This window comes from Phacochoerus africanus, chromosome 16, assembly GCF_016906955.1.
Source record: "Phacochoerus africanus isolate WHEZ1 chromosome 16, ROS_Pafr_v1, whole genome shotgun sequence".
NCBI classification, from domain to species: domain Eukaryota; kingdom Metazoa; phylum Chordata; class Mammalia; order Artiodactyla; family Suidae; genus Phacochoerus; species Phacochoerus africanus.
The window spans coordinates 39,470,591-39,485,004 of record NC_062559.1 but is presented as its reverse complement, the minus strand read 5'-3'; the positions used below and the strand labels follow the sequence as shown (position 1 = coordinate 39,485,004).

General features: G+C 42.5%; 1 protein-coding gene across 2 annotated transcripts in view; it reads left to right on the top strand.

Moving 5' to 3' along the window:
• BMPER (BMP binding endothelial regulator) overlaps positions 1-14,414 on the top strand; it is a 246,117-nt gene that overhangs the window by 154,406 nt on the left and 77,297 nt on the right. For both annotated transcript variants that reach the window (XM_047763268.1, XM_047763267.1), the window contains exon 12: positions 12,829-13,158. In XM_047763268.1, coding sequence (XP_047619224.1) covers positions 12,829-13,158 — 330 coding nt within the window. The remainder of the gene's footprint in view (positions 1-12,828; positions 13,159-14,414) is intronic.

The window sequence follows — 14,414 nt, the reverse complement described above, 5'->3', positions numbered from 1 at the left end:
CAACCAAAGGCTATCCAGACATGGATGCCCAGCCTCCGGTCTCAAAGGTTCATTAAGCTGTGCCTGTAGCCACATCAGTCGTAACCATCAGAATCCCAACCCCAAAGGAAAGTTCACGATTACATACAGAGGAGGGTAGAGTATACTGAGCACAGATGTGCATTTAATTGAACTAACCTCCACTGCACGTCCCACGTCCCACAAGTAACAGGAAATATCCGATTTCAGCAACTCAGGGTGCGAGGAGGCTCACAGTTGCCAGGTAACTTTGTAAAACCCCCAAGGGTTAGATTTCCAGCTGTGCACAGCACTAGGGTGCCTGCTGCCTGAAAGGGCCCCTGCCTGCTGCGTGTCCCACCATGGGCAGGCACTGTGGAATTGCCTGGCCGGTCTTGGCACACCTTTCTTAGGTCTCTGAGCATGCCTAGAGCTATCTCCAATTAAAGAATTGTTGTAGGAGGGGAGAATGCAACAACAACTTAATGAAACCATGACCTAGGCCCCATTTTTATGAGAAATCTCCACTGACGAGGTTCTGCACTTTCGTAATTCTGTGTGTGAGCAAGGTTTCTGGCCTCTGAGACTGTAAGCAACTCCAGGTCCCTTAACGCCAAGAGTCTGTCCTTAAGTCAGGAAAGTGAGGAAATCTGAAACCTGAGCTCAAGATGCTTGTAGAATAAGAATTTGTGGTGTTGACTTTAGCCCTGCCGAGAAGGTGTTAAGCTAAGTGGCCACTGAAGTTTCTGCGCCAGCATCTGGAGGTGGGTTTGTCACTGTTCCCGAGGCCCAACCAGCAGACAGGGTGGCAAATAAAACCCAACTGTACCACACGTGGTGGCTAGGAAACCCCACACAGGCAGGAGTGGCTTTGGAAGGGTATGAGGAAATCAGTTTGTTTTGTGTTTTATGTCCTGCTCTGTTTTAAGGGATACCATTAATTTAAATTTTCTGGCAGCAAATTGATGCAGAGTTGGAGGAGGTTATTAGGTGTCATCTTTTATCCACCATCTATTGTCAGTTTCTGCAGGATGTCCGTCGTTCATAAGGTCTGACTGTTTAGGTAACACGCATCAGCATTATCATCATCGCCGTCATACAACAATAATGGCAACACTCGCCACAGTGGTAGCAGCTGATATTTATTTAGCATCTGCTGTGTGTCTAAACACTGTCTCTCGGGCCCTCTCATTTGATGTTATTTGATCCTCACAGCCCTTTGATGATCAAGGAATGTTATTAGCTCCATTTTAAGCTGAGGAACTGAGGGTTAAAGATTGAGAAGGATGTCCATGGTGAGTGATGGAGTCTGAAGTCCTGCAAATAAGTCTGGCCCCGGGGCCAGGGATGGAATTTTTACCATTGACCTTGTCATTTTGCACAGCTGGACAGCCGGTTGCAGTAAGGAAGGGAAGAAAAGGTCTGGAGGGTTTTACAACTGGTGGAGATGAGAGATTGGAGAAGAATATTAGGAAGAGTCTCCAATTTAATGGTGTTTCCTTTCACCCCACCCAGGAGGAAATGTAGACTCAAGTGCCCACACTTTTCATCTACCTGGTGACACTGTTGCCTTTCTGCTCAGGTTTAGAGCAGCAATGGTTGTTGTGCTCTGGGCTCACTGACAAATCAAACTGACTTGGTTTTCCATGTCTACTCATTTTTCTAGGTATTTTTTTTCCTCCTGGCAATTTAGGGTTGAGGTATTTCCAGCAAGAAATGAAGATCTGTTCAAATTTTCTTACTTACAGTAATAAAACGCATGTGAAATTTGGAATAACTGTGCATACATTCCATCAGGAGTGAAAAAGAGCAAAGTTGCTCTGCCAGTTGAGCTTATCACATGAGCATCATGGAATTGTGTAAATGAATGGACCTTAACTATGAGGTCAAGCTGCCTACTTCCTAGGTGAGGAAACGAAGGTGCTCAGTAGTAATGACTGAAAGAGTGTGGTGAAAACTTGCATTTTTTTTTTTTTTACCTCCTACTCCATTACTCATTCTTTAATATCATACAGTCTCCCTGGGTTTTAGCTTGGGAAAGTATTCTTAATATAGATACACCATTATTAAATCATTCAATTGAAAGTTACTTTCTGGAGTTTCCTTCGTGGCTCAGTGGTTAACGAATCCAATTAGGAACCATGAGGTTGTGGGTTCGATCCCTGGCCTCGCTCAGGGGGTTAAGGATCCGACATTGCCCTGAGCTGTCGTGTAGGTTGCAGACATGGCTCAGATCCCACGTTGCTGTGGCTCTGGCGTAGGCCGGCGGCTACAGCTCTGATTCAACCCCTAGCCTGGGAACCTCCATATACCATGGGTATGGCCCTAGAAAAAGCAAAAAAAAAAAAAAAAGGTATTTTCTTGCCTAATTTTGAAAGAATATATTTTATGCATAAAGATATAAAAATTCATTATTGTAAGTGTGACACATTTAGTCAAGTCTGCCATCTTGAATCTCAAGTACGATGCAAAGACCTAGTTTTTGAAGAAACTTGTGACCAGAACCTCTTAACAATGGTACACCTAAAATATGGCTAAGTGACAAAACAGAGCATACAAATCCCAGACTCCAAAAAGTAGACTTTGTGGAAAAAACTGTGTAATAAATTACACATTACCATATGCAAAGCTGAGGCAGATTTATATCTCTCTGGCGGTCACCTCTCCTCTGAGTAAAATAAGAAAAACAAAGGTTGCTGCTCTGCGGCCACTGCAATTGCTCCCATCACCAGCAGCAGTTTATTGAATGTAAGTCCCGCGTCAGGCATCGTGATAAACATCATGATAAGTGCTCTGCGTGCATTCTCTCACTTCATCCTCACAGCGATCCACGAAGTGGAAGCCGTTGTTACTCTCATTTTACATGTGAGCCATCTGAGAAGGTAAATGAGGTCAGCCAATAGCCTGGTCCCTGAGACGCCAAAGCCCCAACTTTGAAGCACTATTGTATGTTCTCTGTGTACTTCGTTTTTATTTGTCTTGGAGGTCCGCCTCCAAAATACATGAAGTTTGCTAGTTTCTTTCCTCTCTCCATGATTAGGGGCTTCTATTTGAAGGCAGTTACATTTGCTCACCTTTTGAAACCTTATCTAGTTTTTGAGGTCCCTTAACCTCTTCAGCTACAATCCTTGAGTCCTAACCTTCCTGGGAATCTGGAGAAATGACTCATTAGCTGCACCTCATGGTTCCCTTTGAGGTGAAGTTCATATAGATGGACCCAATCCTCTTTTTCCTTATTGCAGCCCCCTTCTTGGTTACTGTTCTCCCCCCGCCCCCAACCATGGCTCCTCTCCTCTGCCGTCTCATATCCTTCCTTGGTACAAGCACCTGTTCTGATTTTGCTTTACACCTTTGCATCCTGTGAGCCCGCAGTGCTGCTTGCATGGTACCCCTTCTGTAGTTACTCTCTCTTTCTGGCTTCACATTTGTCCAAACTTCTAGGTCCTTAACAGGATATCAATATGGTAGATCTCAGCTTCAAGTGTTTTTGGAGACCAGCGTTCTTCTTTCACAAACTACTGTATTTGCATTTGCTTAACAGTTGCTACCTTTGATTCTCTAAGTTATCTGGGTTGAGAGTTGGATGGAGAGATTAATAGCTGTTTCCAACCTCTATCTGTTGACTGAATTCTGGCACCCCCTTTATCCCAGCTGCACAGGTTTTGAGTCTTAATATTATTTCTCATACTTTTGGCATTTCTCTCCCATGTTGATAATCAGTCCTCAGGTCTGGTTGATTGTCTCTTTGGGTTGTTTTTCTAATAAATAATTTCCTTTCCATTCCCGCGGCAGCCAGACCCCCATCCCGTTACCTGCAACGAAGTCCTGTCTTTTCTTCATCAGCCTTTTCTGCAGACCACTATCAGAACCCCACATTTGGCCTTCACGAAAACCTACACCAGCTTCCTTAACTGGTCTCTCACCGAATTGCCCAAAGTTTGTTTTATAAAACGCTAGTGCTGAGGGATAGTAATGAGTAATATTTTCAAAACAAGGTCCTATGATTAAATACTTTGGGGAAATGCTAGGTCAAGTAAACTTAAGTATGTTTCCTGACTGCAGAATTCTCAGAGCCCTTTATATGCCAGTGTGCAGGGTAAACTTTCAGGAGGATGATGGAGTGTAGAGTACCTCCCCAACTAATTTGGGCTGCAGAGGGTTTTTTTTATTTCTACTTATTTTGGCAGAGTCACAGGCAGGATTGATGTTTCATAGGAAGGACGTTAAGAAATGTTGGTTCTTTGGAATACATTTAAACTTCTCAGGCTGGCAATAAATCTCTGGCCAATTTATTTAGACAGCTTGGAAGTCGTCTCCTGAACCAACTACTACCCACTCTGGGCAGATTCGGGGGTCCTGCTCTTCTTGTGCAAGCCGCCTTCTTTCCCATATTCATGACTTTCTTAAGATGCTTCTTGTGGCCTAATGGCTTCCTCCGTTCTAGCCCCCAGACTACATTTTATATGTCTTCTAGATGAATTCAACTCACATTGTCTTTTCAACAAATTTACATTTTATGTGTATCTTAGAATCTTTTCCATCCCTATTTTAGGCAGTAGTGGATATCTCTTTGCTGGCTTTGTATAAGACTTACAATAATAAAACTAATAATGACTACTCTCTGAGCATCTGTTATGTTCACGGCACTTTTGCAATGCCATCTTTTTTTTTTCTTTCTTTTTTTTTTATTTTATTTTTTTTAGGGCCATACCCACAGCATATGGAAGTTACCAGACAAGGGGTTAGGGGTCGAATTGGAGCTGCAGCTGCCAGCCTACATCACAGCCATTTTAATGAGGGATCCAAGCTGTGTCTGTGACCTACACCACAGCTCACAGCAATGCTGGATACTTAACCCATTGAACTAGGCCAGGGATTGAACCCACATCCTCATGAACACTAGTCAGATTCGTTACTGCTGAGCCACAATGGGAACTCTTGAAAGGCTATCTTTATCTTTACAACCACTCTACAAGGTAGCTGTTCTTAGACCCATATTACGGGTGAACAGACTGAGGTTTTGTAGGTGATAGGTGCATGATTTTCTAGTCATTGAGTGGAAAACTGAGATTCAAACCCAGGACTCTCTTCTAAGCAATATACATAATGCTCACAAAGCTCTAAGGTGCCTTTAATGCTGGACGATAAATTAATTTAGAGATATGAAACCTATCTCTTCAGCTCAGGTGCGTAGCTTTCTTTACTGTCAAACAGCACTTTCTAGTTTAAAGAGAGCAGACTTTTATTTAAGTCCAGAGCTTGAATGATAGAGTAGCAAAAATACATTTTCTGTAACACGTTTATATTAACACTTGGTGAATTTCCAGCATTCTGGAAGGTGCCCTGGAGGACAGGATAAAAAGTTGATACAGACCCTGAGTTTAGGAACTTCTGACGTGGTTGGGGAGATGAAATGTAAACACATTAAATAAGAGAACCATATAATGTAGTTTTTAATTAACTTCTAGATAGGTGTCCTTGAGCCGAAGTTCATGAACTCCTGGGAGGTCATTAATCAGTCTTGGGTGTCTGTGAACCTCTGCGTTTGAGTGGCTGTACTCATGTGCACTTGGAAGAAGAGTGTCTACACACTACCTTGCTTCTTTAGGTGCCCCTCGAGATCTGTAATCATAACGACTGCATGGGATGCCGTGGGATAGGGTGTAAATGGAGACATTCAGTCGTGGAGAAGGAGGCACTGGCCTCAGAGCCAAAGAGGTTGGGTTGGACTCTGTTCTTTACTGCTATTGGCTGAGAGACCATAGGCAACATGGCAACCTCTCCAAACTTATTGCTAAGAAATTAGGGTAACAATATGCCCTGTGCAAAGAAATAGTGAAGCTTAAAGGACATAGTGAAAATGTGGAAAGCATCTGGCATAGTGCCTGGGATAAGCTGGTCAGTTTGGACTAGTTGCCTTGACTTTTGCTAAGTTTATTAATTTCCTGTAGCTGCTGTAACAAATTATTACAAATTTAGTGTTTTAAAAACAATACACATTTATTATCTTAAGTTCTGGAGGTCCAAAGTCTGAAATGGACCTGAATGGGTCAAATCAAGGTGTCGGCAGGGCTGCATCCCATCTTGAGGCTCTAGGGGAGAATCTGTTGTCATGGCTTCTCCACTTCCTAGAGTCTGCCCATTTTTCTTGATCCAAAGCCTGCTTTCATCTTCAGTGCTGACAGTGGCAGTTGGAGTCGTGCTCACGCTGCATTACCGTGTGACATGCACTCTTCTGCCTTCCTCCTTCACTTATAAGGATTCTTGTGCTCACACTTGTCCTGCCTGGATTGCTCAGGATGATCTCCCCATCTCGGGTCAGCTGCTTTGCAACCTTAATTTCATCTGCAGCCTCAATTCCTTGTGCTGAGAGCCCTAGTTAATGTTTCAGTTAATTAATTAATTAAGCAAAATTCTGTTGAATACCTGTCAGATGCCATTCATTACACTCAGCTCTTTTAGTGAGTTCAGTGTGGGCAGTTTATTTTTGCCCACGAAAATATATTCTTTAATGAACCCATCCATTTAACAAATATTTGATACGGAGTTCCCATTGTGGCATAGAGGAAATGAATCCGACTAGAAACAATGACGTTGCGAGTTCGATCCCTGGCCTCACTCAGTGGGTTAAGCATCCGGCATTGGTGTGAGCTGTGGTGTAGGTCGACGATGTGGCTCAGATCTGGTGTTGCTGTGGCTCTGGTGTAGGCCGGCAGCAACAGCTCCGATTAGACCCCTGCCCTGGGAACCTCCATATGCTGCAGGTGCAGCCCTAAAAGGACAAAAGCCAAATATATATATATATTTGATACCTGATATATCAATTTTTTGATATTTTGCTTTTTTTTTTTTTTTTGCTTTTTAAGGCGAACCTGTGGCAGATGGAAGTTCCCAGGGGTCAAATCAGAGCTACAGCTATTGGCCCAGCCACAGCTACAGCAACACAGGATCCAAGCCACACCAGCAACCTACACCACAGCTCACGGTAACACCAGATCCTTAACCCACTGAGTGAGGCCAGGGATCAAACCCGAATCCTCATGGATACTAGTCAGATTCGTTTTCCCTGCGCCACAACGGGAACTCCGATACCTGATAAATATTATGCCAAGCAATGCTATGAGTAATGCATAGATGAATCCCTTTATCACACATATAAATGTAGGTCCTCCAATATACAAGACAGTGTGCCAGGCACTGAGAAGAATACACGCGATTTACATGTAAGGGGTCTAAGGCCTGATTTAGGAGGGAAGGATACACAGGGTTGAAAATGATTTATCGCGAGCATACTGTGGGTTTGGTGACTGTATTTTTAACTGCCCCAGAAAATCTGAGCTGTGTGTCAGTTTTGCTTTGGGGATTCAGAGGAAAGAGAAGTGGCTTTGGCTGAGGCAGGGGAAAGTTGGCAATTGGGCAGTTGGCACTTGAGCCAGGAGCTGAAGTCTTCCTGTGCTGTGAACTGTGAGGTATGGGGCGGGCTCAGGCCACTGCTCCAGGGAAAGTGAGAGGTGGGGAAACCCTGGGCTCTGCTGGGAGGCCACGGGTAGGATGTCAGCCACGGCTTTAGGCTTAAATTCAGTTTAGATTCACTCTTGAAGATAGAGACACAGCCTTTGCTTTTCTATTTGAAGTTGGTGAATATATGAGATTATGGAAAATATGGGAAAAGAAACTTACATTCTTAACAACCCTAACAAGCCTTTTTTTTTTTTTTTTTTTTTTAATATTAGTTTCTGGTGCCTACCCAACTTTAAAAAAAATCAGCTTTTTATATGTAGATTTTTAAGTCCATCTGTTCGATTAGCGATGGGTGGAAGGAGACCTCAATGTCCTTTCCCCATATTCACACAGTAAAGTCTTGATTTAAGAAGCCAAGGATGTAAAATCTTTTTCTTTAAGTCAATGTATAGTTGATTTACAATGTTGCATTCATTTCAGGTGCATAGCAAAGTAATTCAGTTATACCTACATGTATATCTATTTTTTCTCAGATTCTTTTCCCTCATAGAGTATTACAACATATTGAATAGAGCTCCCTGTAGGTAGGGTATAAAGTCTCAAAGGAGCTCAGGTGCCCCTTGATGGAGCTTCTGTTGGCTTTCAGGTCCCCTGGGGGTAACAGCTGTCACGGACGCCTCTGATGGAGACCAGAGCCTTGTGCATGGAGAGGCTCAGCTCCTGCTGGGTCACACACAGCCTGTTTATATTGGAGACTTACATCACATCAGGAGGAGCCTAGACCCACAGCATAAAGGCTGGTGTTAAGGGCAGTGTTTCTAATCCTCTCCTTTCCTGTTCTTGACCCAAACTTGGCATCATCACGGCTCTTAACCCAACACCTGGGGTTCCCAGGAGCCCCCACGTGACCCCATGGCCCCAGAGTCCCACAGGGCCTGTTTTGCTGCAGTCTCTGCAAAGGAAAACTTAAAGCTATGTTTTCATTTGATTGACTTCCTCGTGGTTAGAATACCATTCTGGAAATATCCTGATCTGTGTGCTGGTGTGGTGCAATGAATTGGAGAGCTTGTTCTCTTTGCAGAAGTAATGGACTGAGTATGGGAGCCGCATTCTGTGTTTTCACAATGATTTATAATGACTGAGGAAGTCGTTAGTGAAGAGGACATATAATTTCATGTACAGGATCATCTTCATGTTAAAATATACACACACAGAGACACACCCCCACCACCAAATGGTAAACAGTGATTATTTTTTTGGTGGCGGAGCCATGAATGCTACTTTTTTTTTCTTTATGCTTTTGTCTTTGTTTCCTTGTGTTTCAGGGGAAGGGGATTAGGGTTTTCTCAATTTCTCTTATTTTCTTTATGACATGGAGTTGTATAATTTTCCCTTTACTTTCATTGACGGATGTTTTGAGAATAATCACTTTCCTCAGAAGGAAGGCATCTTATTAGAATAAATATACCCATGGTGGAAATAAATGTACCAGATGAGGTTAAGAGAAAAAACATTGGAATTACGTTTTCAGAAGTGGCCCCACTCTCTTAATTCTCTAGTTGTTGTATTAAAATATGTGACATCAAAGCAATTTGTTTTCATCCAGTATCTTTTTAGTGTCAAAACGAATGTCCTTATTCCAAGAGTATACATAGAGATTGTAAATAATAAAATGTAAATGTAAATAATAATGTATATATACACATAAACATGAAAGAGGAAAATACATGTCACGCATAATTCCATTACCTAAAAGAGGAAAAAAGGTATTCTTAATATTTGGGTTTATACGCTTCTAATCTTTTTTCCCCCAATGCCTAGACATTGTGTACATATTATCGAAAACAAACCAAAACAAAAATGACATCTTATGATTTGACTTAAAGGGCTGTGAATAAACACACACCGCTGCTTGTGAACTGGCATCTTTCTCTCCATCTTCTGACTTAAACATATTCAGGCAAGGAGAGTTATAGAAGGGTCTGTTCATTTAGCTCCACCCATCACACCAGGCTTTCCAGAAGAGTGTGACCAAACATCTGGACATCTTGGACTGTGGCTCCTTTCACTGGGTCTGCTAAACAAAAAATTATACGAGAATACAGTGTTCATTTGTGTCCCTAAGTGCTTCTCTGGCTTTTTCGCTTTTCAGATTTTGTAACCCTGAGATTCTCATTTTCAGTGGCTCTCCAGCACACGTGTTCACTGCTCCTGCAGGATCTGGCATGGGGACCTTGAGGTGCCAAAAAAGGGGGGGGGGCAAGGTTTCAAAATTATTTTAGTTCATGATACAAATGTCCCCAAATGCAAGGCCTAATTCTCAGGCATCTTCCCTGTCATGAAATTTTGTGGGCTTCTTCTATATTGCTGTTACACAGAAAAATCATCCTATCTCCAGACCCTTCTTTTCTACAGCTTAGGACCTTTTGAAAAAATATCTTAACTAACAGTCCTGCTCACACATGGTTTCCCTTGCCCTGTCTCCTTGGATGCCTCTCACTGCTTCCTGCCCAGCTATGAATAATCTCAGGTTGTCCAGGACCACTATATAGGCAGTGTAGTTTCTGTTGCTTCCTTGACGATCTGCTTTGTCCCATATTGACCTTACCTAAATGTACCCACATTTTGCTCTTAAAGACAAAACGTAATGACAAAGCCAAACATGGAAAAGCATAAGGCAGAAAGAAAAAAAAAATCACTCATGTTTCTACTACCAAAGAAACAGTTTACAGTTTGGGGATGTGCGTGTGTTTGGGTATTTATTTTAATGCAGTCGAGATTGGATAGAGTTTTGTTTCCTGTTTTTTCCTTAACATGGCGTAAGCATTTCCTCAATCACGAACATTGTTCACAAACTTTTTCAGTGACTAGATAGTAATTCATTTTATGGATTTACTACCAAGTGCTTAGCTGTTTGTTTAATGTCAGAAGGCAATCTAAATATCCATTTTCTTACGATGTGTCCATTATCAGTAGGCATGAGGGACGGCGCTAAGGTACATAGTGAATCCTTGGTAAACATTAGCTATTACTGTTTTTGTTAATGATAATTTTGATGCAGTTTTAGGTCAGAGTACCTGGTGAGGCTGTATGTTGTCCCCTGCAGACTCCATGGGAAACGTGCAGGCATTCCCTGTGCCCGCTCACAGCTGAGATGCTTTCTCAGGAGAATTATTTCAGCTCCTTCATCTGTGTCTTAGCCTTTGCAAGCTGAGGTCCATGTGTTATGAGATCAAAAGCTTGAAAGCTATGATTGGTTCTGGCGTTAAAAACTCTGAAAAAGCCCTTCTCTTGCATTTGCTGCATCTGGTGGTTAGGCTAACATCTCCTCTTCCGTGGCACATGGTAATATTAACTCTGCACTGATAATTCTCCACATGCCATTTGGGATGTCCCAGGAAACTACCTTGCTCCCTGTCATTCAGTTAGGGATTGCATTTGTCACAATGTGCCAAAATTGTGATAGGACAGTTTTGGAAGTAATCGCGTGGAGAAAGGACTGGAAGATGCAATGTCGGGTGGTTAGATAGGTGAGAACACTAGCTGGGGGATATAGGATTAGGAAGATGGGGGTGGGGTGCAGTGTGAAGCAACAAACTGAGTAAAATTGGAGTTATAAGGAAAAAAACAACCATTAAAAAAAGGATAAGAAAGGAGTATAAATGGAGGTGAATGAAGATGTTGCTGCCAAGCTTTCAGAACCTTCTTTCCCACTGGCTTCTTCTACCCTCTTCCCCCAAGTAGTGCCTTTTATATATTCCTTTTTTTTTTTTTTTGTCTTTTTGCCTTTTCTAGGGCTGTTCCCATGGCATATGGAGGTTCCCAGGCTAGGGGTCTAATTGGAGCTGTAGCCACTGGCCTACACCAGAGCCACAGCAATGCGGGATCTGAGCCGAGGCTGCAACCTACACCACAGCTCACGGCAACACCGGATCCTTAACCCACTGAGCAAGGCCAGGGATCGAACCTGCGACCTCACCGTTCCTAGTCAGATTTGTGAACCACTGAGCCACGATGGGGACTCCAATATATATTCCTTAAAATACCTGTTCACTGAAGCTCTCCTACATGCCAGAGACAATCTCTTTTTGAGTCTCTAATAAATGTTGACTAGGAAAGCTAATTTAGAACAAGTAATTAATTTATGAAATTCCAAACACGTGATTTTATGGAGGCACGTGAAATTGACATATGAAATGACGTATCATAACATAAAACAACATTACTCTCCAAACGTTTTAGAAATTAAAAGCAAATGTTTGCTGTAGATCCAACTGGTCTTATCAGATCAGTTGGCACATCCTTCCTCCATATTAATGCTTAATTTCCCCTCACATATTCAGAGCAATTACTTATATAGGATAGTTTCAAAATCTTGAGCTGTTTTGAAAATTGCTCTTTTAATTGTAGTTCTTTTATCATGTGGGCTAATTCCTGTAAGTGAATTTCTCCTTTCCTGATTGTTTATGTCTTCTTAAAAACAGATAAAATATCTTTAGATGGAAAACAAATCAGTGCCAATTCTGTTTTTAGAAAAAGAAACACTATTTAATTTTCTAAGTAAACCTTTGGCTGCCCCAAGTGTAAAACTTTACCTGGTTCTCATGATATTTGAATTAATGGTATTTGGAAGTGATGAATTTGTTGGAATTTCTTATATTTACTAAATCATGGGTTTTGCAACTTATTTTTATCCAACTTTAGATTTTGTTACATAGATCAAAATTTAGGAACAGTGTATTTTTAGAAAAACACGGAGTCTATCAACTTTATCAGTATTTTGATTACTAATAGTATTACACATGTATCTGACAATTTTATGTGAAATTCATGAGTGTTGAATATAATACTTTTTTAAAAACCATGAATAACATTTAGAATACCATGTTCCCAATTTTTTGAATCAATTATATGGAAATAGTATTCATGCTTTGGTTTATGTTGCTGCCTTTTATTTATTTTTGTGTTCTTGTTTATATGGGTTATAAAGTTAGGCCAGTTCTGTTTACAAGGTCATCCATTTCATTTCTCTGTCTTTGACATTATGACCATAACAACATACCAAGGTTCTAAAATAGAGATGCTTTCAAACTTCAGAAGTGTTATAAATACCTTTTAAGTGTAAAAGCACCAGAAGTATGTAACACATCCTATAAGGTTTGGCCAAAGGTTTTAAAACTTTTAATTGCTTTATTTTAATTTTTTTTCAAACTTTGTATTATTTTAAAGTTGATTTTCCTTAGTGCATCTCTGCTAAGGTCCTCCCTTACCTGGCAGGTGCCCCTCTCAGGTTTATTGCAGGGACCTCTGATGTCTCTTTGACTCCTTCACTCGGTTTCTGACCTGCTTTTGTCTCTCACTCATCCGCAGAGCCCGGCGTTTGCACAGTATTCGGAGATCCCCACTACAACACTTTTGATGGACGAACATTTAACTTTCAGGGGACGTGTCAGTACGTTTTGACGAAAGACTGCTCCTCCCCTGCCTCGCCCTTTCAGGTGCTGGTGAAGAACGATGCGCGCAGGACCCGCTCCTTCTCCTGGACCAAGTCGGTGGACCTGGTGCTGGGCACCAGCACTGTCAGCCTCCAGCAGCACCTGACCGTGCGCTGGAATGGCTCGCGCATCGCGCTGCCCTGCCAGGCGCCGCAGTTCCACATCGACCTGGATGGCTACCTCTTGAAAGTGACAACCAAAGCAGGTGGGCTTCCAGAAGCACCGGGCTTCTGTGTCTCTCTGGCTCTTCCCTCTATCTCAGGAACTGCAGCTGCTCCTCCCCCTCCACAGAGGAAAACCAGAAGCAGAGAAGTATTCCAGCTGCAGGAATACTCACTGAGGCTTTGAAGGAAGATCTCCAAGATGCCACAAAATAGCCGGAGAGATCTGCACAGTGGAGAGCCTGGCAGTCTGATGCCAGTCACTGTTGCCATCCAGTGCCTTTCTATCCTCATTCCAAAAATAGCAGTTGTTCTCTCCCAATAACCCCTTTCTCATGTTTTGTTGCTGTTTTAAACCATTGACGTCCCGCTTGGAATTGTCAGCGTCTTTCCCAGCTCAGCTAGTCATGTGCAGTTTCACATCTGTGAGGAAGTGTGTTCCCTTGTTAGCATCTGTTCAAGAAGTAGGGAATCCTCAAAAGCAAACCACAAACGCGTGGGCGTGCAGATGGGAGCAAGGATGATGGGCTGTGTGACCAGCTGTCCTGTCCACTCTTGACCCTGGGGAAGGAGGCTCCTTGAGTTAATAGGTAGAACCATTGGCTCCTGCGGAGGATGCTTCGGGTGCTTGCTCCCCTAGCCTTTGGCACATGGAGCTGAGGCCTTTTCTCAGCATCACATGTTGCCGAGGCCCACTGGACTCTGTCCTCCCACGCCAAGGGCAGATATATCCCCCTTAGGCCACACTGTTCATAGTTGCCGATAAGTTACTCCTAGGGGTTCAGGGAGGCTTAAGTTCTTGTCTGTAAGGTGCTAAGGGAGGCATCTTAGAAGCAGAACTCTATCCTTCAACATCAGCCCCAAAGAATGAATTCGGTTCGTTTGCACATTTTATATTCTATCGTGTATGGTTCCTTCCATGCTGCCTTTGGTTATGCATATTGTCTGTCACTTGGGTATTGAGCTGCATTTTCTCCTGGCATATGCTGTTTCTTTAAGGATGATTCTTGAGGAAATCCATGTATTTCTTACTTTTTGTGTTGATGAGAATTTAATACTGTAGAAGCACCAGTTGAGTTCCAGTTTCTTTAGATGATACGGATCAGAAAGGGAAACATTTGATGGAGTGGCAACTTTTGAGGCACCATAGAGACTGCTCTCCACGGTACCTTCAGAACCGTGTTAATTGTTTCAATTCAATCCAAAATCTAATTGGTAAATTGGTTTGAGCCTATAGAATGCCTTCTTAGCTAAACCAAGGCAGGAAGCTAGGAAGCCCAGGGAGCTTTTATTTAGAGTA